General features: G+C 46.1%; 2 protein-coding genes across 10 annotated transcripts in view; one reads left to right on the top strand and one right to left on the bottom strand.

The window, feature by feature from the left end:
• Positions 1-23,997, bottom strand: part of ORC4 (origin recognition complex subunit 4) — a 64,629-nt gene extending 40,632 nt beyond the window's left edge. For 2 of the 4 annotated variants that reach the window (XM_090045809.1, XM_090045811.1), the window contains exons 1-2: positions 23,848-23,977; positions 8,143-8,214 (exon numbers count right to left, since the gene is read on the bottom strand). In XM_090045809.1, coding sequence (XP_089901935.1) covers positions 8,143-8,199 — 57 coding nt within the window. In that variant the 5' untranslated portion in view covers positions 8,200-8,214; positions 23,848-23,977. Of the gene's footprint in view, positions 1-7,736; positions 7,879-8,142; positions 8,215-22,211; positions 22,363-23,847 lie in introns of those variants that run through there. The other 2 variants (XM_090045810.1, XM_090045812.1) reach the window with 2 other exon arrangements.
• Positions 23,998-24,195: 198 nt separating this feature from the next.
• The window catches only part of MBD5 (methyl-CpG binding domain protein 5), a 282,828-nt gene continuing 280,807 nt past the window's right edge, over positions 24,196-26,216 (top strand). For all 6 annotated transcript variants that reach the window (XM_090045804.1, XM_090045807.1, XM_090045806.1 and 3 more), the window contains exon 1: positions 24,196-24,692. The gene's annotated coding sequence lies outside the window, so the exon portion shown is untranslated. The remainder of the gene's footprint in view (positions 24,693-26,216) is intronic.

Below are 26,216 nucleotides of genomic sequence, written 5' to 3'. Positions count from 1 at the left end.
GGGTATGGGGTGGGGGGGAAGACTAGGGTGTGGAGCAGATGGAGCACTTGTCAATTATCCTGACTGGCCAAATCAAATTCAGGTCTCAAAAACCAGGGTAGGGAAAACAACAGTACTTAGATGACCACCAATTTAGCACTGCTCAGTATGTGCTAATACACCCCACAAAGGAGCCATGTGCTAAATTAGCCCCTGACCTATGTTTGGAACCAGGTGTTCTTGTCATGACCCCTCCAAAGATTTGGGATCCTCCAAAGATTTATATGCACGAGGTACGGGCCAACCTGGCTGATCCTCTGGACTATGGTATACACATGAGAGGTCTAGTCAAATGCCCAGCGAATCAGTTTGTAGCTGACAAGCCCAATTTGAGGGTGACATAGCTAGTTACATGTTTCACAAATCCATATATTGTCTGAGTTGGAGTCTAAGTTTACAGCATGCTGTGTTCTTTCACACTTTGCTTCCATCCTGGATCAAAGCTGCTTCATGCTGAGCTGTATCCAGTACCAGATGTTTTCTCCAGATCAGACTGAATTCTGTGTGCTCCTCCCAGCTTTCTACGCTGATACTGAACAACTTCACATCACAGTACTGCCACAGAGAGCAACCCTGCTTTCTAGAGCAGTCTCAAATCTTACTATCAATGTTCTTGTGGATACAATCTCCTCCCATTTTTCTGGCATGGTTGATACATCACAACCAGTTCTTTCATTTGGTTTCTCTCTCTAAACCTTGCGATGTCGAAGAAACCTCCATCTAGCCTGGTTCAAAGATAAATGCCATCACTGCTGTCCTTGAATGCATGAAGCCTACCTTAAATCAACAATAAGGAAGCCTCTGGCATATCTTTTACGATACCTCCTTTCCGAGGGCTTAGTCATACACAGAATTCTTCAATGTAGTTGGTGTTAAATTTGAATATTCAAATTTGAGAAGTTCTTAAGTAACAGACTTACTTGGCAAGCTACCTGTAACCTTTTCTTTACCACATACTTACATTTGCAAGAGTGAAACTAAAGAAAGCAATTGTGTGGCCTTTCAATTAACAGAATCTTGCCTGAATTCTTAATACATGTTCTCTGCACCTGCGTTCTAGACCACTACCCCATCATGTTTTTAATCCCCTACTCAGTGAGTAAAGTCAAAATAGTCTTTGTCTAGCCCTTCTGAATCTGTTTCTAGCCCCTTGGTTTCCCCAAGTCCTGCTGAACTCCTGCTTTCTGACCAATAAAAAATAATAATAATAAAAACAGGAAACTGGGTGATAGGGGTTGAGCAGAAAAAACAGCAAAGTACCGCCAAGGCACAGGCTCAGGAAGAACACAGCCAGAAGGACATGAGGCAGTTGGCTACCCTAAGAGAGGGGAAGAGAACATTAACGATGCCTTTCTAACCCTGTTCTTTCCTCCATAAAGAATAAGTCTGCTGCCTGTAGAAGCTATCCTTACATTTCTCCAGGGTCTTATTTACTAGGCAGATCAGCTTGCACTTGCCTTCAAGTGCAAAGTTCTACTTGTAGCAAAGGCATCTGGTAGCCTTTCCACAGAAAAGAAACTTTCTACTCATAGTTTGTTGCATCCATCTCCCATAACAGTAAGTCAGAGGTCAGTTTGATTTAGACAGATAACACAGTTTCCTGGATATTGAGACCAAGATACAACGATTTACCCCAGAGGAGTGAATGCAGTAGCAAAAAATGTTATTAAGAAGTGGTGTAATTTGAACACCCATTATGAACACCCATTGCAAATTATGTGTGTGTAATATTATGAAATACTCAAGGCACATTATATAAGTACTCAAACTATACCAAGTCTTAATACATTTTTACGTATAAAACATATAGTTTAAATGCAAACGCCACTAAATGACAAGAGCTGCCGTACGTTATATTCTATGCTTTTCCCCATCATACTGTTTACATGGAAAGTTAAACTTTGTCCAGAGAACCACCATTTCTTTAAGAGATTCTTAAAGAAGCTTAGTTTTTGTAACAGATTGTTCTACGAGGCTGATTACCTTCCTGTTCTGAATGTGCATGAATTGCCATGGCAGTTTTACACAAGTCAAAAGCTGAGTCAGTGATTTTATGCTAAAATACTTGTATTATTAGCTAATGCAAATGTAGAAAAACCCAAAAGTATGTTTATAGTTCATAAACATGGAAAGGAAGAGATAAATCTGGAATACTGAATTAGCCAGGCACACATTTTAGGGGTCCACCAATAAAAAAATTTTTGGCCAATAACAATGTTGATTATTAACCAGCCATATTAGCCAATACCAATCCAACAGCTGATATGCAGCCCGGCAGCTGGGAGAACAGCATCTGGCTAGTATGTCTGTGGTGGGGTGCAGACTGAAATCTTGTGAGGGAGGGAACAGGACTGGGGCAGAGTGGGGGACAGAGCTGTGGACAGGTCGTCCGGGGGGCACAGGGGGGTGGGGAGGAGTGCAGGTCCCTGCCACTGCACACGCCCCTAGGGGAATCATGGGGGGCATGTGGCCCCTGGATCTGTGTGCAAGGCGAGGCAGGCTGCCTGCTGCAGAATCATGGCCAGGGGCTGTGCTGGACTCTTCCTGGCAGGGAGGCTGCGTTTGGGGCAGGCAGGGGCAGGTGGAGGCACTGGAAGGGGGCTATGGGGTGGGCAAACCACCCCAAAATTGACCATAACCCCCTCTGTAACCTCCTCCCAGCACTGCCGCTGCCTTCCACCCCATCCCCACTCTGCCAGGAAAAGGCCAGCACAGCCCCTGACCCTAAAGCAGGCAGACCACCCTTGCCCCGTGAACAAATCTGGGGGGCACATACACCCCATACCTTCCCCTAGGGGTGCATGCAGTGGTGGGCCCCCCCCAGACAAGCCACCCACAGCTCCATCCTGTGTCCTGCCACGGCTAGGCAGCACCTGCCCCTTCCCCCACCAGACTTACCGATTGGACACTGCTCTCCAATCTGCTGGCCTATACTCCTGGCTGCATGTGTGCTGCAGCTGCATACATGCATACACCATTTATCAGTGACATTAATTGCCTACAACGACCAAAAAATGTTAAATTGCCGATAATGTCAACTTTCCTTTTATCGGAACTGATCCGATATGGACTGATACATCGGTTCACCTCTAATGCATTTAGTTATTATTTTTAAATACATAAATAGGAAGATTGAAAGTACAAATCAGAGACAATTGTAGTTTCTAATAAGCTTTGGAAAGTATGGGGAATAAGCAGGAGGAACTCGCCCTCCTGCTAGCTAGGAAAAACCCAAACCTGGTTGGGCTTACAGAAGCCTGGTGGGATTCTACCCACGACTGGGCAGTAGACATTGAGGGCTACAGGTTGTAATAGACAAGACAGAGTAGGGAGAAAAGGGGTAGGGGTAGAGCTCTATGTTAAAGAGCAGTACATGTCCTCGATGATCAGGATGGGTTCAGAAGAGAGACAAACTGAGGCACTCTGGGTAAGAATGCAAGGGGGTCATGCGGAAAGGGACTTGATTGTGGGCATCTGTCACAGACTGTCTCACCAGGGGGATGAGCTGGATCTACCTGGAATTTTCAGGTCAGCTCACAGAGGCTGTAAGAACAAGGGATGTGGTTGTCATGGGTGACCTAAACTACCCAGCCGTTTCCTGAAAGGATCAGTCATCCAGGTCTGAACATTCATATATATTTTTAGTCTGCATATAGGACCTCCACCTAACCCGGGAGGTACATAATCCCAACAAAGAAAATGCCTTCCTGGATTTGGTCCTTGCCACAGGCGATGACCTGGTGAGGGATCTGCAGGTGCTCAACTATCTAAGCAATAGTGACCATTGTCTGCTGGAATTTACTATCCAGCACAGGGTGGTGAAAGCAAGCAGTAAGGCAAAAGTCTTTGACTTCAGGAGGGCCGACTTCAAATGAGCTAAGGAGATTAGTAAGAGACACACTGGGGACTCAGAGCTTCAATGAGATGGGAGCCTAGGATGGGTGGTTGTTCCTCAAGGAGACAATCCTCCAAGCTCAGAGGGAGTCAGTCCCAACACGAACCAAAGGGGGCAAGGGTGCTAAAAAGTCCTCTTGGCTCAGTAAAGGCATCCAGGAAGGCCTGAGGTCAAAAAAGGTGGCATACAATCAGTAGAAGCAAGTGGCAATCACCAAGGAGAATGACACCTTGTGATTGCAGGGAAGTGGTTAAGAAGGTCAAGGCAGAGATGGAACTAGGACTGGCAACCAGAATTAAGGATAACAAAGTCCTTTTTCAAATACATAGGAAGAAGGCACCAGGTAACATGGGGCCTCTACAGGATAGGATTGGCAATCTGGTGATTGCAGCAAAGGAAAAACCTAACCTTTTCAACGAGTTCTTTGCCTCCATATTTCTGAGCAGGGACTGGGACAACCCCCCACTAGGATTACGGACAGGCTCAGGGGATACAACACCATGCCCAGGGTCAGGGATGATCTAATTAGGGAATGCTTGGAGGGGGTGGACAAGTATACAATCGGCAGGTCCAGATGCTCTTCATGCAAGGGTACTGAAGGAATTGGCGGAGGTCACAGCAGGGCCCCTGGCACGGCTGTATGAATGCTCGTGGTACTCTGGCCAGGTCCCAGAGGACTGGAAAAGGGTCAATGTGGTCCTCATTTACAAGCAAGGGAGAAAGAAGGACCCAGGTAACTATAGGTCAGTTAGTCTCACCTTGGTCCTTGGGAAGACCCAATAGGGGTTCACTGCAGGCAGATCCTGCCTGACTAACCTTGTTTCCTTTTATGACCAGGTCACAAAGTACTTGGATGTTTGCATTGAGCTGGATGTTGTCTACTTGGACTTCAAGAAGGCCTTTGACACTGTTTATCACCCCATTCTCATAACAAAAAAACTAGGCGACTGTGGCATTGATGCCTACACAGTCAGATGGGTGGCAAATTGGCTCAATGCTTGCACCCATAGAGTGGTGGTGGACGGGTCGTTTTCAGCCTAGAGGGATGTGGGCAGTGGAATTCCCCAGGGCTCAGTCCTCGGGCCTGTGCTGTTCAACATCTTTATCAGCGACTTGGAGGTAGGCGTGGAAAGCACACTGTCCAAATTCGCTGATGACACAAAGATGTGGGGAGAAGTGGGCACACTGGAGGGAAGGGACAGAATCCAACTAGATCTAGACAGGTTACAGAGGTGGGTGGATGAGAATAGGATGGAATTCAATGCAGACAAGTGCAAGGTGCTGTATCTAGGGAGACAGAACCTGCAATACACCTATAGGCTAGGGAACACCCCTCTCAACAACGCAATGGCTGAAAGGGATCTTGGAGTCATTGCTGACTCCAGGATGGACATGAGCCACCAATGCAAGGAAGCAGTCAGTAAGGCTAACCACACCTTGTCATGTATCTACAGATGCATCACTAGCAGATCCAGGGAGGTGATCCTTCCCCTCTGTGCAGTGCTGGTCAGACTGCAGTTGGAGTACTGCGTCCAGTTCTGGGCGCTGCACTTCAAGAGGGATGTAGCTAATGTTGAGAGGGTCCAGAGGAGGGCCACTCATATGGCCAGGGGGCAGCAGGCCAGGTCCTACGAAGGTAGACTAAAGAGTCTGAATCTATTCAACCTCCGCAAGAGAAGACTGAGAGGGGAGACACAAAGATGTGGGGAGAAGGGTGTTCCCCAGCTTATAGGTGTGTTGCAGGTTCTGTCTCTGGTGGCCATCTATAAACTTACCGGGGAGACCAGTGGAAAATAGGTGAGGGTCTGTTGCCCTGGGCACCACCTGGGATAACAAGGAATAACGGCCACAGATTGATTGCGAGCACGTTCAGGCTTGATATCAGGAGGCATTACTTTATGGTTAGGGCTGCCAGGTTCTGGAATGGGCTCCCAAAGGGAGGTGGTGCTCTCCCCTACCTTGGGGGTCTTCAAGAGGAGGTTGGATAGATATCTGGCTGGGGTACTATGATCCCAGCACTCATTCCTGGCTAGGGCAGGGGGTTGGACTTGATGATCTGTTCAGGTCCCTTCCAACCCTAGAAACTATGAAAAACTAACAAAAGAACCCCACAAGTCTAACATCCACAAGAAAAACTGTCAGCAAGTACAGACAGGAGAAATTCTCCTGGAAATGATTTAACCCTGGTTGTTCCCAGGTTGTTTCTCTGGAAGCAGCCATTTTTATTCTAGAAGAAAGCAGCAACTCCCCCAGGAGAAAATGAATGTGTGTTCAAGGCCTAAGCCTGTAGCTGAAGGTACCATATTTACTAAAATAAGATGACCCTGAACAGAAGCTGCCCCCTCCCATAATTAGATTCTATATATAGAAAATTTATAAATGTCATTATAATTTTTCCAGGTATAGAATCTAATGGTTGAAGGTTTGCCTCAACTTTGCCCCACCCCAACTGCTACAGCAGAGAAAATAAATCGGGGGGGGGGGGGTCAGGTACCCACCTTGCCCTCTTCCCTCCAAATCTTTTTTTTCCTGCAGCCCACACCTCCCATCCTTACAGTCAGACCTGGCTCTGCCTGAGCACATGGAAGCTCAAGGCAAATCTGAAAACACTGACCTTTAAATAAACCTCTGGTAATTTGCATATAGTATCCATAGAGTTAGTTCATCCAGAACTGATGCATTTTATCTTTTTTTGAAACTGCTGCAAGTTTTAGCACAGGTACACTATAAATACATTTTCCACCCATATATAGTACAAGCTATGCCTGATATCTGTCTAAAGCCAAAAGGCTCATGATTTACCATATGGTTCATGGGGATGGGCCCAAGGACTGTCAACAGCATTTCAAGCCATGACAACACCCAGCTCAGCACAGCTCAGTATGTGTTGATACACCCCGCAGAGGATCCATGTGCTAATGAGCCCTTCACCCATTATTGGAACCAGGTGTTCTTGTCATAAGCCTTGGGATCTTTCAAAATATTATATGCACAGGGCAACCTGCTCCAGCCCCACCTCATGGAGGGTGGGGCCACACCAATCATATGCACCAGGGTGAAAGAGGGGGTGACAGAAGGATTCCCAGTAAACTATTTGGGGCTCCATTCCGTGATGTCTGCCAGACATTTAAGGGTGGTGAAAAAACAAGAATCATTGGAAACGGAAAAGCTCAGCTGTGGGAATGAAGAGGAAGTCCAAATGTATTCAACATACTGGCTCACCATGACTTGAAAAAGACTCTGTGCTCCAGGGTACTGTGCAGAATGGACACACTACAATATGTTATTCTGATTGGCTTCACTAATTTATCCTTGTGGTATCAGCATGTTTGCCTGTTATGGGCCATGTGTTTTATAGTCACACTCAGTACTGACTGCATTTCATTGACTTTCTAGTTGGTTTCCATTACTGAGCACATGCTGCCTTTGGCAGTAGTTTAATGATAGACAATTTAGTTATTGATGATCCCTTGTATATAAATATAAGACAAGGGACTTTTTCCCCCCTTTTGCTGATGTGGGGACAGGAGGGAAACAAGGACTCATCTTGTATTAAAAGGTAGCAACATTAGGGAGTAGCAATACATTATAGCTACTGAATAGTTAATACGCTACAAGATGCATCTGATTTCTTAGCAGCCAGATGGTGGAGGTGGGAGGACATAGATAACCAGCAGAAACCAGTTTAGGCAGCTGCTACCTACCTACTCTGGCTCATGCAATAAAGCAGGAGCTCACCTGGGCTGAAATTCACTGTACAAATTAAAAGAAGTGATTGCTGTATTTATGGTGTCTGACTTACCCAATATGATTTTCTCCTTATATAAATGCTTGCTTTTATGGATGATGCCTGGGTTATTTGTGGGCAACTGCAGCTTGCCTCCAGTATGTGACTGACTAAACACAGGCCTACTCTCCTGCATTTTCCTAATACAAATAAATTATTTGTACTCTAACTGTTTGCATTTAATAGAGCAAAACATCAGGTGGTAAGCTGATGTATGCATCTGATTGGTGCCTCTGTTCACGTCTCAGTCATCAAAAGGAATATCAGGCCCTCCACCACTTGAACATGGTGGCTCCTTTAGCTACAAAAGAAAGAAAACTAAATTAATCTGGGAAGTCACTGGAGGATATCTATCTCAGATTCAAGGCCAGTGAATTAGTCAATAAAACAGAAAGGATAGAAAGAAAAAGAAGTTACCAACCTGAGAAATGCATTCTCCATTAGTAAAGCTGCTATCCTTGGACTTGCGTTTACTCATTGCACCAATTTACATCTTAAAAGAATAAATAAAACAGAATTACTACAATATAGCCTACTTCATTATTTGTTTTCATTCAACTATAGACATGCCAAACCTGAAATTTATTACTTTAACATCCCGCATACATATAATATCAACCAATACGTTCATAAAGTTTAATTTAGTAGACTATTTTTTCTTAATTGATGGCAATTTTGATGAATAGCTTTTTAAGTTTAAATTTGATGCATTTGTTATTTAAACATTTTTCTTTTAAAAACAATCCCTCTTTTAACTTCAGATTTCATTTTAAACAAATTATACAATCTTAAAATAGTATGTAAAAAAGAATCATGCTGCATCCATGAAACTATCAAAAACTCAAGCAACAGGGCACATGCCTTTCTATATAAAGAATTGGTGGGGGGAAGGAATACACTATTGCATCATATTTGTAACTACATGTACTACTATATTAAGGACCTGATCCTTTGCAGGTTGCCAAAAACAAAAGAGAAATTGTGAGAGAATTGGTGTTGAATCCAGGCTGATTCTAGGAGACACCATTATGCCCCTTATCAGTATTATATACTTAGTGTTCTGCATTCTCAGATTTTACCAATTTTCACTGATAACTTCCCTGGATTTTTTTTTTTAAGTCATTCAATTTTTTTACTGATTTACACTCGTTTTTCAGTTCAAATCCCTGGTAACCAGCACGAGAGGGGAATGGCCTATTCCCCACTTGTGCCACTTAACAGAGATTTGAACTGAAAAACGGGTGATGCTGGTAAGCTGAAAGGGTCACTGTGCCGGTTACCCAAGGTACAGGTTTTCAGCCAAATTTGTGGGGAAGTGGGGTGGCGGCGGCTGCACAGGGGCTGAGTGAGGGTGTCTGGAGCTACTGCCTGGGGGCACAGGGCTCCACAGGAAATGCTCCTGGAGTGGACAGGTCCAAGCTCCACCCTGGTGCCTCCAGATTCAGCCCTGCCCTAGGTGCTGGGAACTGCAAGCTCTGCCGGGGGAGGCAGATGGAAGAGCCTGGCCCCACTCCCTGCAGGCTGAGACAAGTGGTGGTACTGGGCTCTTCCCGGTGCTCTGGGTGGGCAGCAGACCGCTCTTGTCCCACGCACAGATCCAGGGTCACACGCCCCCCAGGAAGAACCTGGCACAGCCCCCCAGGGGCTGAGTAGCAGCAAGAGTTGCGCCCCTCAGCCAGCACCCACTGACAGCTCCCCACACTTTTATCTCTGCTGCAGCCCTAGAAGTGGCTGACGGGCTGCACTGCACCCCTCACCTCACCCCTTCCCCAGGCCCAACCTTACTCCCGCCCTCTATCACCACCAATTTTTCCCCGATTTAAACCAATTTTTTTTCTTGTCTTCCTTTTATCCTGATTTCACCCCAGTTTTTGTTTCAAAGATAAACCCCAAAAAATTCTAGGATTATTTTTTTAAGAATAAAAACTGAGAATGTGGAACACTATATACAATGAACTAACCTGGGTGATCCCAAATTTCTAGTTTTAGTGAAGTTGCATGACACTAATCACGAGCAAAAGAACTGTCTACTAAATAAATCAATACCACATTCACCATTTTCTAACATTCAGCAGATGTAAAATAAGAATCTGTACATTTTAAGCCCTATAATTTCTTAAATGTAGTCCACCCTCATAGGTTACATAATGGCATACCAAATACAGTGTAAAAGACTCTGTTTAGCTATAAATCTGAAACTTTTAATGTTTACTGATGGTCAATGAGAACTCTGTAGAAAATAACCGAAGTACAAAAGGAAGAAGAGTCAGTTAAAGGAGATAATTTACATTTCTCTGATTTAAGTCAATCCACTGACTAATATAAACAGGTAGATACCAAACTCTAATTACGTCATATTTGCAAAGATACAAACAACCACTAATTGTGTAAGATTCTCATTCAATACTGCAGATGAGAAAGAGCATGTTTACATTTAAATACTGCAACAGACTGACATGGTTCTTTTAGTACAGCTGTTTCCTGTGAATACAGAAATACTGGTTTAAAGGTAGCCTTCCATGGGTACAACTTACTCCATTCTGTGTCCACATTAGAGGGTTGAAGAATCACACTAGTTAAAGAAAGCTCACTCTCCCAATGGTTATATCAGTTTTAAAGAGTTGATGTATAGCCTGGACTGAACTCGACTACCCGTTTTCCAGCAGGCAGTCCCAAAGCAAAAATGAAGGGCTCCATCACCACCCAGGTGCCTGAACCATTTTCCTCATCCCCAATCAAAGCCACCCCCACCTACCACGGACCCCAGAGCATCCTGTGGCCCCAGTACAGATTGGGATCTCCCACAGAAAACCATTCCAACCCTGAGGGGTACCCTTAAGAGACCTCCACTGCTGCTTGCCTGCCACTCCCCACACTGCCCCCCCCCCAACTTGCTGCAGCTCCCCCTCTCCCAGTGCCAGGGGATGTAGTAGACCAGTGGTACAGGCAGTGTTCTGTGACGCCTGTCCCCATGATGGCAGAGGAGGGGGAAACGCCCCCCCCCCCATCCCAGGCAGCCTAGAGGAGTCTGCCAAACCACAGTACCAGCAAGAGGATAACCAGGAGTCCATGGTCCCCTTCACAAAACCAACAGAGCTCTTGATCCCAGCAGTACCCAGGGAAGAGATGCTCTAATTCCTGGAGAGCACGGTGTGCACCAGGAAGAAGGTGCAGCTTGCCCTAGACACCTGTGGACAGATTTCCACCAAGTCCTCCCCTTGGTCAGGCCTCTGGTGAGGGAAGGCAAAGGGCATAAGCAAAGCAATGCCAAAAAGCTTTGGGTAAGCTCTCAGTTTCCACAACACTCTTTATACCTATGGGAGGATAGGAGGATTGCTGATGGGTCCCACAGCTGGCACTGCCTCCTGCAAAAGCCCTGCCAAGCCTAACAATGCACTCCATCAATGAGTGGTTACCCTCAACATATGGAGATGGAGGACAGACAAGTCTCTGCAGGTGTCCTTCCTCCAGGAGGGGGGCTACTCTGTGCTTTTCCTGCAGAAGACCCACATGACTTCAGCTACCCAAGCCAACTGATGGCTGGAGTGGGGAGACAAAGTCTCTCTCAGTAACCTCACAGAGCTTTCCTATGGGGTGGTGACCCTGTTCTTCCCCAAGGCTACAGTTGAGAGTTATTCTCACCACTGAGGTTATGCCAGGCTGTCTGCTCCATCTCTGGGTCTGAATACAGGGGCTTGTCCTCACCATGGTAAACACCTGTACCCTTACATATGAGACAGAGATAAACCTTTTCTATCGGCAAATGGTAGCCTAACTTGGGGACCCGAGTTCTAAGAAGTGCCTGGCTCTCAGTGGGAACTTTAACGTGACCCTCGAGGTGCAGAACCACACTGGCAAGAAGTGGAGCTATGCTACTGCAGATGTCCTCAGAGAGGTTATCACTGACCACTCCCTGGGTGACGTCTGGCATGCTCACCACCCTCATGCCACTTTCACCTTTGTCAGGGATGGAGGATCAGTAGGTACACCACTCTCAGCTGGGCTGAATCTACCTATTCATGCTGAAAACCACCCAAGTCCACTCCTCCAGCACTAGGCCAGCCCACTTCAGTAACCTCCATCTCGTAAAGGGTTGAGCAATTATTGGGGCTGGACAGTCACTTAAGAGCTTTGTTGAGCTGTTGAGGGCCGCATGCACAGAGGCAGATGTAGGCACACATACACACAGGCACCCCCTCCCCTGCTCTGAGTCCCCAGCACACAGCCATGCTGGGCAGGAGCCATGCCAGCTGCACACGTGGCCTGAAGCAGCACATGGGAACACAGCGGAACGCCAGCCCAGCCTAGCTGCATACCAGGGACTCGGGGTAGGGGAAGGGGTGCAGAAAGAGGCCAGACCTGTGGATTATATGGGTCCAGCTGGGCAGGTCCCACACTGTGTTCCCTTCTTCTCCCTGCACACTCTCCCCCACCCAGAGTCCCTGGCACACAGCTGGTCCAAGCCAGTGCTACACTGTGTTCCTACATATTGCTTTGGGTCACATGGGCACAGCTGGAGTGGTTCCTGCCTGACTTGGCAGGAGCTGCGCCAGCCACTCCAGCTATGTCCACGTGGCATGGCTTGGTGGGACCTGGACTGCCAGGACCTAGTTAACCCGCAGCTCCTGGCCCTCTTCTTCCTATACCCCCTCCAGGGATAACCATACCTGAGCTTCAAATCTCACCAGAGGCTGGGCTGTCTGGTCTATGAATGGGAACAGGGTAAGAGGTGCAAGGCAGAAACCTAGCCAGGAGCTCATTCCCCTGCCTTGGAGCGTACACTAGGGGTTGGGCAAGATGTGCTGGGCCAGAGAGAGGAGTGGCTGCCTGGCCCCTGAAGCTGCTGCAGCTGACTATATCACAGGGAAGGGAGAAGGCCCCAGGGCAGCCATGGGCTAGATACAATTCTTCTTCAGAGGTGCAGGTCCTGTGCAAGGGCAGCCCCTGCCCTCTGGAGCTAGTCCTGAGGCCACTGCCTCAGCAGGCCCTGCAGTGCTCCTTGCCTTGCCATCTTAGCAGTCTGGGGGATAACCAAGTCAGTCTGCCTCCAAAAGGCCCACTACCACCAGCTCTTACATACTTGTGCTCTGCACAAACCATCATCCTGTCCTCGCATCCTGACCCAACAACAAGGGGTGGGACAGCCTAGCTAAGGCCAGCGGACAAGTCTGTATTCCACCTTAATCCCACAAGCCACCAGGGACCTCATCTGGCGCCTCCCCTACAAATGTGCATCTGGTACACAAATCCCAACACATGCCCATTTTCCCAGCAGAGGGAGACCCTGGGGCACGCCTACCTTGAGTGTGCCAGGTAGCAGCCCCTCTTCCACCTCCTCCAGAACTTCCTGCCCAGGTTCTGGCTGCACTTCTCCCCACACCTCAATGCACCTTTTCTGTTATGCACTCCTTGTCCATGGTTCCACCAAGCCCTGGACCTCCTGGTCAACCTCCTTCTGACTCTAGCAAAACTGGCCATCTACAAGACCAGGAAGGAGGCTGTCTTCCTGTCACTTTTCCACTTATGTCTGCAGGCAGTTTTGCTGGTCAGCATTCACAGGCCCCAACTCATTCAGAAGGCCAGTATGCCTTTCTCAGTGTTCCCTTCTGGATCTCTTATTAAGCTATGACCTCACCTCCTTCACATGCTGCATGAAAAATAACTTCCTCTTGTTAGTTTTAAACTCTTTACCTACTAGTTTCATTTGTGACCGCTAGCTCTTGTATTGTAAGAGAGTAAATAACAAATCCCTATTTCAGGGGTGGGCAATTATTTTGGGGAGAGGGCTGCTTACCCAGTTTTGGCAAGCTGTCACCATCTTGGGACCAATGTCCCAATGTCTTGGGACCAATGTCAGAGGCCAGCACCAGTGGAGTCCAGAGCAGGGGTGCAGGCTGGCAGGGGTCTGTAGAGCCAGGCTGGGCTGCACCAGCAGGGAGTGGGGGGAGATGGCCCAGTTCCACAGAGCCCCTGCCGGCCGGGACCCTGTACCCCTGCCGCCCTCCTCGGGGCCCTGCTGGCGCTGACCCTGGGATACCGGTGCGGGTCCTGTGCTCCCATGCCCGCTCACCGCAGCCTACCGTAGCATAAGCTCCCAGCAGTAGCTGCCCAGCGCGGCAAGCGGGGGGACAGCAGCTGCTGCCGCTGAGACACATCCATGACGGGCGAGCCTGGACCCGGGTTACAAGCTAGTGCGGAGTGCAGGGGAAAAGCAGCCCTTTGCCTGCCCTGTGGCTGGCACCCTGCACTGCAGCCACTCACAGCCCTTCTGGGGCTGCCTGTGCCTGCAAGTGGCTGTAACAGGGAGCATGGACCATGAGGCAGAGGAGGGGCTGCTTTTCCCTGCACTCTGCACCAGCTCCTTTCCTGCCCTTTCCCCCAGCCCCTTACCTGAGCTTTCCACATGGAGGCAGCCACATACATGGTCCCAGGCCAGACGCCCATGCTGTGGCTTCCAGCTGGGAGGTGGGGCCAGGCAGGCCCTGATGTTGCAGGAGCCCACCAGGGCTTCCTCTGGGTCCTACTGTCCCTGGATCCTGTAATTTTTGACAGGAACCAAGGACAAATTTTACATTCCGGAAAAAATTTTAGTGGCCCTATGGGTTGGATAGAATGGTCTCATGGGCTGTATTTTGCCCATCCCTGCCCTATTTACTTTCTCTTGGCCATTTAGGATTTTGTAAACCTTTATCATGTCTCTACCTCCCCACCAACCACGTGTTTCTTTTCTAAACTGAATATGTTCAGCCTCTTTAGTCTTTCCTCATATGGAAACTACTCCATACCACTATGCAACTGCCGGCAACATCTAGAGTAACAGAAGGTGCTACATGGTTTTCTTGCAGCAACTCTTGAATTGCAGTGAACAAGGGTGACAAAAGGAGCAACCATTACAATCCATTGCTATAACAAGTTCCTGATTTCACAAAGTAACTTAAGCCACCTGAAACTCTTAGGTTTATAAAATATAGTTGTTTAGATGATGATACAAGAGACATAAAGGTCTCTTATCCTCATTAAGAGGTGATTTATATATAGAAGACAGATAATCTCCAGATTATGATCAGAATCAGAAGGGCACTTGCCACAGGAAGAGACAGTATGTTAAATATTCTTAAAGCTAAGTGAGCTAGGACAATGACTGCAAGATGTATAGAGCCTTAGATATTTCCTTTTCCTAGGAAGACATAGGTATGCCCTACCTGTGAATCTACTACTGCCTCTGGCCTTTATGGGGAACAGACATTGAAAGTGCTATTTCTTTATATTGTTTACCCATTTTCAAAAACAAAGCAAAGAAATATCTGGAATTCAGATTCATATTTGTTTAGGATTTCTTGCATACCCTATACACACATAAGGATAGTAAACCAAACAAGTCATCAAGTGGTACCCACTCTTGCAAAACCCACATTGTTAGCATCAGAATAAGTGTCTCCTAAATGCTGCTCTTGGACGCCAAAGCTGAAAGACTTCTTTCCTCCTCCACACCTGACAGCATAAAAAAGAAACAAGCCAAAGGCTGACTCATCTGACAGTTTTCTATTGATAGAACTGCTTTAGAGTGTCAAAGCTAGAGAAAACCAAGTCAATTAACAACCAAATCCAGTTCTAACAAACCTTAAATACATATTGATCTTAGTGGAATGAAGAAACTGTTTTGGACATTGCTTCCAATAGTAAATAAATATCTTTAACTCTTCAAAGGATAAACTAAAGTACAATTTATAACAGTCAAATACACTTTAAAAATATTTAATATGCTATAGTAACATAGCAGAAAGCTGTATTTATTGTTAAACTAGGTTACTTGAGCTGGATATAGTCACACAGCAAAGCATGGGTTACATGGCAAGCCACTATGTCTCCAGGCAACCTGACATCACAGACAAGCTGTGGACATTGAAGCCAAGCACCACCCACGCTGAAGTTTGAATCTTGTCCTTTGACAGTTTTCGAAGTACACATTAGGTGCTCTCTGCCGGTTTTCTGTGGGGTTCCCTTCCAAAAATATCTGTTCTGGGAGCAAGGTTTATAGTTCAAGTCAGTACCTCAAAGTGCTCTGAAATCCAAACACAATTTTACTTCAGCAGTACTGGCAAAGAAAACACCAGAAGGAAGCTTAAGACTCTAGGAAACAGTGTTAGGGTCCTATAATCATACCAGTGCTCTTCATCCCTTTCTTGGGGAAGACATACGAGCAAATGTTAAGTAGTTGCAACTCAACATCAGCATGATCAGGGGAGCAGGAACTGTGCAGATAATAAAAAGACCAACTCTAAGAACCAGCATTAGGCTGGTGACTAATATAATGCCAGAATAAGGGTCCAGTCAATGTTTTCCATAAAAAAAGAAAAAGAACTAAGTTTTAACTCCCCACAGTGATTTGCACAAATCTACAAAAACTAAAAACACAAGTCTCACCCTTAAAGTATTTTCCTTGAGAAGGATCAGAACACAGGATCATATTACAAGAATTTTAGACCTTTTTAAAGTCTCAAATTATAGGCTTCTGAATACTACAGAAAATCCAAGCTATAGACATTCTAAAGTATTTGTACAGACCTTCCACTCCATCTTATCCCGTGTACACTGACATGTGGTGGCACTCATATCTCATCAAAATATTTCATAGATTTCATAGACATTAGGGCTGGAAGGGACCTCGGAAGATCATCGAGTCCAGCCCCCTGCCCAAAGGGCAGGAAGTCAGCTGGGGTCATAGGATCCCAGCAAGATAAGCATCCTATTTGCTCCTGAAGGTGTTCAATGTAGGTGCTTGAACCACCTCTGATGGCAGACTGTTCCAGACCTTGGGGGCTCAGACAGGAAAGAAATTCTTCCTTATGTCCAGCCTGAAATGCTGTCGCAGTAGTTTAAGACCGTTTGATCTCGTCATCCCTTGGGGCGCTCCGGTGAACAAACGTTCCCCCAGATCCTGGTGGTCACCCCGATAAACTTACAGGTGGCCATCAGATCACTCCTGAGCCTGAGCTTTTCCAGGCTAAAGAGATCCATGGCTCTCAGCTTGTCATCATAAGGTCTGTTTTCCTGACCTCTGATCATGTGTGTGGCTTTTCTCTGGATTCTCTCAAGCTTCTCCACATCCTTTTTGAATTGTGGAGCCCAAAACTGGGTGCAGTACTCCAGCTGCAGCCTCACCAAGGCCGAGTACAAGGGGAGAATGACGTCCTGGGATTTGTTTGAGAAGCATCTATGGATGCAAGCCAGCATTTTGGTCGCTTTACTAGCTGCAGCATCGCACTGTAGGCTCATGTTCATCTTGTGGTCAATGATGACCCCCAAGTCTCTTTCTTCTGTAGTGCTAGCCAGCATAGCACTGCCAAGCCTAGAAGGATGCCGCAGGTTTTTCTTCCCAAGGTGGAGAACCTTGCATTTTTCAGTGTTATCCCATCCTCCCATTTGCTGAGCCTGTCCGGGTCAGCCTGGATCACCCGCCTATCTGCTGGTGTGGATGCTTTGCCCCAAAGTTTGGTGTCATCGGTGAACTTGGCCAGTCCACTCCTGACTCCAACGTCCACATCATTAATGAAGATGTTGAACAATATGGTTCCAAGGACAGAGCCTTGAGGGACCCCACTGGTCAGAAGACACCACAATGAGTGACTGCCATCAATTACAACCCTCTGGGTCCGACCACGGAGCCAATTTCCCAGCCAGCGGATCGTGGTGGACCCAAGGCCACAACTGGGCAGTTTGGCCAAGAGGTGATCATGGGATACCAGATCAAAAGCTTTTTTGAAGTCAAGATATATGACATCAATCTCTTCTCCCTCGTCCACGTGATAGGTCACCCGGTCATAGAAGGAAATGAGATTGGTCAAGCAAGACCTACCCACAACAAACCCATGCTGGCTATCCCTTAGGATGTTGGCGTCCGCCAGTCCATTAAGGATGGTCTCCTTAATAAACTTTTCTAAGATCTTCCCCAGGATAGAAGTCAGGCTGATGGACCTATAGTTAGCCGGATCCACTTTCCTCCCTTTCTTGAAGATAGGCACCACATGGGCCTTCTTCCAGTCTTCAGGCACTACACCAGAGCGCCAGGAGTTTTCAAAGATCCGTGCCAGGGGCTGGGCTATGATGCTCGCCAGCTCCTTGGGTGTAGATTGCTGGACAGGATCACTGTGCCTCAAACCTATACCCATGGGGGCCTTTGCAAAGACAACAAATGCCTCTGTGGACAAGTTCAACCCATGTCCCATGTTGTCGACTGGTGTCCATTTACTATGCTACTGGTGGCCTTCACACTGGTGATGACATTGCTTTAAGATGGCTAAAATTATATGCCAAAACTGCATAAGCTAAATAAACAAATATGGTACGTGAGCCAGGTACAACTGAGGTATTTTAGGCATGGGATTCCTTAGCTACAGCCCTTTTATTTTTTTAACATTCAGATTGAGAGAAACCTACGTCCTATAGTAAGATTGTTTGGAAAACTGGCAGTCAAAAATCAATCCAGTGTAGATTGTTGGAAAAGAGGAAGAGCATCAAGCACTGAGATGCCTCACAATTCGGGGACTGTACCACATACAAACTACTACAGCATAACTAAATGCCTCTGTTCATGTGCAACTCACTGTCCACTCTCAGGGATAAACCAGGAAGGTCATTAAACTTCATCCACCCTTGTATAGTGGTGTTTGATGGATATTTTAGAAACTCTCCCAGCGCCAGAATCAGAGTCAGCATGGCATTGGGTCTCAACAAAAAATAAAAAATAAAAATCAAAGTTTGAGAAGTGTAAAGGAAGGTTTTGCAGAAGGAACAAAGCTCAAGGTTTTGGAGGTAGAGGATGGCGAATTGCCAGGCTAGCTAACATTAAAGAAAGCCATATGAAAGTGTAGTGTGGAATGACAGTCATGTCCCAGATGGGGACTGGAACTCCTAGAGAAACAATGTTTTCTTTTCACTCTGGAATTAGAAGAGAAAAAGGGTATGGCTGTTTACTGGGACTTGTATACTTCTTCAACTACCCTTTATTAATAGCAACTGGTTAATTAATTTTAGTTAATTAATAGTAACTGGTTTTAGCATTACAAAGTTGGACTGTGAGGTCTCAGCTCAGAAGGAAGTGCAAGTCAGACTCTGCAGTATGCGTGCTTAGAAACCAAAACCCATGACAAAGTTATCATCTTTTTATACTATCTCCAAACTGTAGTAAAAGTATCAATCAAGCACCAACTTCTAATATTAACAAATATCAGAACCCTGACTGTGATGCTTCCATGATCATGGCATAGCACCAGAATAGATACAACTGCCCATGGACACTGTCCTAGTATCATGAACATAGCACAAATCTCAAGGCTCATACTGTTGAGCTCTCTGTGTTGTAATAGAAGACCTTCACATACAGTTAACTTGCCTTGAAAATATAACCACTAGTGATCCCAGTCACTCCTTTCTAGCAAAACTTGAAATGCTGAGTGATAATTAATCCTCTTCTTCAAAAGCCTCAAATGCAGGGCCATACAGGATCTATATCATCCCTTTCTCCTCTTAACAGATCTACATGAGGCTACTGGGAAACAGAATATGCCACAGTTAAGCTGCCAACAAACTGACTACATTAAGATGTCAGAAAGCGTACAAGTAATCAGCTCTTAAAAAGGAAACAACACGGAAGATGAAGATAGGTGTTGATAAACACAAAGCAATGCACACTTAAGGAAAAGAAGAAAAATGCAGTTCACAGATATCTAATCAAAGTCATCAACAAAGGACTAAAATCCGGGTACTGTGAACAGTTCAATCTACAATGCTGGCTAAAGAAAGCAAACAAAATGTTATGGTGCAAGAAGAGATAAAGAATTATACCCAAAGTGTGCTGCTATTATAGATGAATCATGGATCTAATAATGTAATTCTCAACCTGGGATACCTCGAGTCTATAAAGTTGAGAATCACTGAACTATATAATAAAATTCAAGTCTATGTAGATACATTGTGTATTCACGCCAACTCCTATGGGTGTATGTCTCAAATTGCAGCAAGGGAGATTTAAGTTGGATATTAAGAAAAACTCTCTCACTAGGAAGCTGGTGAAACACTGGAACAGGTTACTTAGAGAGAGAGAGATGAATCTCCATCCTTGAATGTTTTTAAGACCTGGCTCAGCAACCCCCTGGCTGGAATGATCTAGTTGGGGATGGTCCCGCTTTGAGCAAGGGGTGGGACTAGATGACCTCCTGAGGTCCCTTCCAACCCTAATTTTCTATGATCCTATATTTGATTCCAAAGGTACAGTACATCCTTAATTAGCTTAAGTGACAGCTTTTTCTGCTAACTTGTAACTGATGATACTGTACAACAAACTTCTTCTCAAGTTTCACTGTATTTAATATAAACTTAGTATGTTAAATTTGGTGTGGCTTTACATGATGCATTCTGCAAAATTTTTCGTATGATGGCATATAGTTTCACTTCTCCAAATCATTTTTCAGTGTGTACTTTCCAAACAGGTTTAGGTAGCAGAGGATGCATTTAGCTGTCCTTCCAAAATATTAGGGTTTTGATCCATAACAACAACAACAACAAAAAACATGGCAGAGGTAATATGTTTTATTAGACCAACTAAATATTTGCAAAAAAAAAGTCTTTATTTGCAAGCTTTCAGGCAGAGTTACCCTTTATCAGGCATAGGAGCCTGGAAGATTTTAGGAGTTCTCCTAGGTAGAAATGAAAATTCACCTTTAAGGCACTTGATTTTTGATGAGTCTGCTAAGCAGCTGCAGTTAACATAAATCCACTTCCCTATGAATTGTTCCCATCCCAAAACATGAGAGGCTCCTAAATGTGTATTGCGTTCAATTTTTCAAAGATTCTAATAGATCAGCAATGTTCTTACATTAGTCAATGATGTGACAGTCAGTATATTTTATTTTCCAGAAAGAAAATGCTGTTGTCCAAGTAACGCAAAATGCCTCTATCAATTATTATAGATAATTGCCAGTACAGGTAGGCTCTCAAGCAAAAGTTATAGGGAAGACTCTATTCAAAGGCGTCAGTTTATTTTCAGTATACAATTTGTTTTTAATGGGACAGTGATTTAAGATGCATGAGGAAAGGAGTTCCCTTCCTCAACCACTTCCATGACAGAAAGCATCTTTATCTGTAGTCAATAAGTCACCCTTCTCCCTAAACAGTGAAAAAAGACAGAGACACAGACAGACATATTCACTCCAACTTATCACCACCTTTGCTGTAACAAGACTTTTTTTCTCTCCATGCCCACATACTCATGTTAAAAACAGAAGCAGCAGCAAACTTGCCACAGCAGGTGGTAGAAAATTCAGGCTCACTCTCAAGTCAGACAACGTTCTTTGGCTGAATCTGATATCTTTTATTAGACCAATTTTCCAACTATTTAATTTGATCTAATAAAAGATATCAGATTCAGCCAAAGAACTTTGTCCGCACATGTCCGTAGACCAACATGGCTACAACCTACTCCCTTGACTCACTCTCAACAAACTTGGCAAGAATTAAAAAAGCAAGAGAGAACAAAAGTCCCCTGCAAGACTTGAAAGTATTCAGGTTTTTTTTTAAGGTACAGTTTCTTTAATAGTTAAGGTACAGTTTCTTTAATAGTTAATGATATAAACATTTTTAAGACTTGTTCCGGCCTACCTACTTTAAGGTCTAAATTTAAATACAAATTTATGAAGTAAACAAGAAACTACTGAATTATAAAAACTAAATGCCAGCACTCATTTGCTGAGGGGCATTACTGAAGTCACTGGGATTGCCTAACTGAATGAGATTAAGAGTCATAGGACCAGACTTTAAATTGATTAAATGGATGCTGCAAAATACTTTTTCTCACTCACATTAAATGGCATCAAAGACTTTTTTGTCCAAAGAGTTGAGCTCTGGGACCCAGAAACAGAGTAGCACACATTCATATGCTATACTAGCACCTCTCATTCTCTAGCATCTCTCTCCCTCACTCCTTCAAAAAAATGGAAAACCTCAAAAACTGACTCATACATACACAGATACCTATAAGAATACAAAGAGCCTGGATCAGCAATTCTGAGACATGTTAAAAAACCCATTTGTTCCATTAATGCATTAATTCATAATAAATTAAAACTGATAAAAAGGGTATTTCTGAGTTCAAAAACGGTTAATGTAATTCATATCAAAGAAATGGGAATATCACAGACCTGTGTTATTTACTGTCAGAAGCAGGTGGTACTTCTAAGCATACCACCACTTTCCCTAAATCTGCAAAAGGATCACACTAAAGCCCAGGGATATAGATGAAGCCTCACCAAAAATGATAAGTAAACACAGACAGTCCACTTGGGCACAGCGATCACAATATACAGTAGAGAAAGGGAGGGAGGAAACAGTTATTTCACTACACTTGAGACAAGATGGTTAATTGTATTTTGTAAACAGTATAAATTAAGAACACACAAAAAGACTTTTATGGAAAAAATAAAGCTCGTTGTTTACTTGAAGTGCTGGTCTACCAAGAGACACTGAAAAAGCCCAGACTTGATGTCTTGGAGGACTTGAACATTTTTGTCAAGGCTGGTTCTTCAGGGCAGGAGCAGAACTTCATGGCTTCCATGTCACCCACAGGGTAATCATCTCAGATTGTTAACTGCGCCAACACATAAAGCAAGGCATGCGTCAGACCTGACCATCTGTGTCTGCCTGGGAACACGGGATCTGACTGAAGGTGTCACCTGTCATGGTCAGACCATTACCTTCTGAAGGTACAGCTCCCCCTCTCTAATCCCCCTGGCCCCACAGGCTAGCTACCTTGTCGTGCCCCAGGCTAAGCTATGTTGTTGTGCTCAATTCAAAAAGTCTGAGCCTGAATTGATTCAATCTTTGCAGGTTAGTCTAACCTGGGCTAGGCTGAACCGCTTTGTAACTGTATAGACATCGTCTCTGAACTGAGAAAATGCTCCCCTCCCCTTCAATAGTGCTGAGCTAAGAGGGCCACGGCCAGGTCCTGGCAGGACACTGAGTGGGGAGGGGTTCCCCCTTTTGCTGCTCCAGACCAGCCCAGCAGGGATAACAGACCATTTATCAGACCATCAGAAAACAAAAGCCTCTCTCATTAGTTCAAGCTCTTAAACAACTTTTTCCAAGGAAGGGACATTGCTGGCTAACCTGCTGGATTATCTCTGAAAGGCCCTGACCTGACACTGTCCTGTCTGCCTTATACAGACACCTCTCAGCATTAGCTACGGTCCGGTCCGTTCTGTGGGAGGGGAACGCTTGCTTGAGCAGGGAGTGGTGGGTGCAGTGGGGTGGAGCAGGAGGAAGCCAGGCAGACTCTGCTATGCCTGTAGTCTCTGCCAGAGCTGCAGCCTGCGAGCAGAGGGGAGGGGCCAGCACTGCTGGGGAGCAGAAAGCCCCTCCCAGGGCTTCAAAGCATCTGGGATGCTGGGGAACTCTGGTTTAACTTACACTAGGAAGGGGTCTGGGACAGACATTGCATAAACCGGTCCACAAAGGAGATGCAGCAGGACAGGTGGTGGGACCAGAGCTAACTTGTGACCCGAGCCAAGGCCAACGACTTTATTCTTCTTCAAATGACTACCCCATAGCAGCCAAGCTTCACCCTGCCCCCGCAGCAACCAAACACCACCTGGCAGTAATGTCCTAAACAGCCAGTGCCCTTGTTTGTTCCCATTGTCTCTGCCTGGAAACCAAAGCACCTACAGGCCACAGGGACTAGTTTGCCACCTGCTACCAAGCCTCCTGTCCCTGGCATGGGCAGCGTAGCCACAGAGAGGAGACCTCAGTCCTGCCGGGATGGATGGCACTAACTGGAGCAGATCCACTTCCTAGCACATGCCTGGGGAGGGGGGTGGGGCGGACAAGCTGCGAAGTGAGCTTGTTGTGCCTATGCTGGCTAGGAAGAGGCGGCTGGGGGGAGCCCGGGGCCGCTGCTGGGCGGGACTACCAACACCTGCCTCCTAAACGGCCTCTCCATACAGGCCCCCGTCCCCGCAGCTGCTTTAATCCCCACCCGGCTCGGCCGCCCCTCAGAAGCCCGGTTCCGCCGGGCCGCCGCGGCTGCGCGCCCTCAGGTACCTCCCGCGCCGAGCCGTTCCGTCCCGCGCGCCCTCACCTGAGCCGCCGCCGCCGCCGCGAGTGAGTGAGTGAATGAGCGAGTGCAGCTAAGCGGCCCCTCCCCCACAACCCGGCGCCGCGCGGCCTCTCCCAGCGTCCCCAGCGCGCGCTATCACGTGACACAAATGACGCAAGACCCCTCCCCGCCTAGGACTCGCCTCAACTCTGCCCCTGCCCCTGCCCCGCCCCCTCACTCACTTCCGCTTCGCCCCCTCAGCCCCCCGCGCCACTTCCTTCCCCTCAGCCCCCATCTCCTTCCGGGTTCCCTTGGCAGCGCGGTGCATTGTGGGCGGCAACCTAGTTCCCTCCCCCTCCTTCAACCTACCGAGCTCCCTCGGGGCGCATGCGCAGTGGCAGCCTCCCATCTTTCTCCCAGCCAGAGCCAGAGCTAGAGCCTGAGCAGCAGAAGCAGGAGCAGCTGATGATGAGGAGAGAGGGGGAGGCTGGGGGACCTTTTATTTATATTGTTAAAGGGACAGAGCGCTAATTCCGCCCGGGATTGGTGTGTGGGGGGGTCGGAGCGAGGAGCCTGAGTTTCTCCCCCCACCCCCAGCCCAGCCAGAGGATCCCAGAGAGACCCTGGGAGAGGAGAGTTTCTTCCCCCCTTTGGCCGTCAGAGGAGAGAGAAAGAGACCAAAAACCTCTTAGCAGCGCAGCCCCTTCTTCTGCCTCTGCTGCTGCTGCTGCTCGGCCCTGGCTGGAGACCCCTCAGCACACGCACACGGAGGAGCAGCAGCCAGTTCACCAGCCCCCCCCCCTCCCCTCCTCCCCCTTTATTACCCTTTGTGTGTGTCTCCTTCTGCACTGCTCCAGGCCGGGGAATAAAAGTGGGGTGCAGCCAAGGTAAGCGTGTTTACGTGGGGGGGAGCCCTGCCTCTGCCCTGCTCTCAGGCTGGCTCTGGGGCAGGCAGATTTGGGGAGTGGGGGCTGGGAGGGGGGTTGTTTTCTGTCTCCATCTTTCAGCTTTGACGAGAGACACTTTGATTGTTTACGAGTCTAGCAAAGTGGCTGATTTTTTTATTTTTTTTATTCCCCCTTCCCCCCCTCAGTTTTGTTTCTTGCTGTAATCCCTTGTGCTTCCCCATGGGGGGATGTGTTTATCTGTCACTCTTTCCCCACTCTTGTAGGAAGGGGGTACCTCTTTCTTCACCGCTCTTTATTTTTTCCCCAGTGTTTGAGGAAATGTCATGGTGTAGATAATGATCAAGCCTTGCTGGTGGTGGTCTCAAGTATGTCCCAACCCCCACCCTTGCCATCCCCACCCCCTTTTCAGAGTTGCCTTTGATTTTAGGGGATTTGCTGTTTCTGGGAGCAGTATTTTTGTCCTTTGGTTTTTCTTAGTCCTGGTCTCGCATTTTTTTTTTTGTTTGTTTCCTGTGCAAAGAGAGACAGGGGAAGCATTTAAAAGATGTTTTGTGCAAGGTTTGTCTTATTCTTGATTTCTGTCAAAAGTGCTTATGTTTCCAATATCGAATTGAGAAATCAGAAATCGTAAAAGAACAATGTGGAGTTGAAACATTTGGGAATTTTTGTGTCTGACTTTGTTTTGGGTACAGTTAAATGTTTCTTTTGATGACAGTTGGAGTTACTAAATTCAGTTATGTAACGACTAAGGCGATGATCCCACAAAACTCTTGTATACACTTCATTCTAAGCCCACCAATATTCTTAAAATGGAGTTACTAACATAGGTAAATCTTTGCAAGAACAGGGCATATGTACTAAATCTTATATCAACACTTGATTATGATAAACAGCTAGTTCTTGGTAAGGCTTTCATTTTATTTCTTTTTTTCCACCCCCCAAGATACTCCATTAGGAAGTCCAAACCTTCCTGTCAGTATTTCTGTCATACTAGCAGTTTGTTAGGTTAGGTACAACTTTCACTTTTAACTAGTCACTTTTTTTATTGCTATAAAATCTACAGGTTGAAAGATTTTTAGTTTCTACAACTTATTTAAATTTAAATGCCTGGTCCTGTTTTCTAGAAAACATTGAAACAATTCTTTAAAAGATTCAAAAGCATCCAGAAGTAAGAGTTTACAAGTTAATGACTAATTGTAATATAACTGTCCTCTTTTGTGCAAGTAGGACACTTACTTTAAAATCATTACTGTCTCTATAATTTTGGACTTTCACTGCATTTTTTATATAGTTGTCTGTGTTTTAAAGGCTATTCTGTGCTGTCAGTTTTTAGGAAATGATGCAAGATAATTTGAACTGCAAGGTAGGCCACAGGCTATGCATTTCACTGGGGCATCGCAGCTAAAGTGGATTCAGCATGGTATATACAGTATCTGTATCTTGTATTTGAGGAAGAATATATACAAAGCCTTCAGTTGCAAATGTTGTTTTATCTCTGATCCC

The sequence above is a fragment of the Crocodylus siamensis genome, chromosome 4 (genome assembly GCF_052110815.1).
Source record: "Crocodylus siamensis isolate JL-2025a chromosome 4, ASM5211081v1, whole genome shotgun sequence".
NCBI classification, from domain to species: Eukaryota; Metazoa; Chordata; order Crocodylia; family Crocodylidae; genus Crocodylus; species Crocodylus siamensis.
Note: the sequence above shows the minus strand (reverse complement) of the source record. Positions and strands in the feature narration are given on the sequence as shown.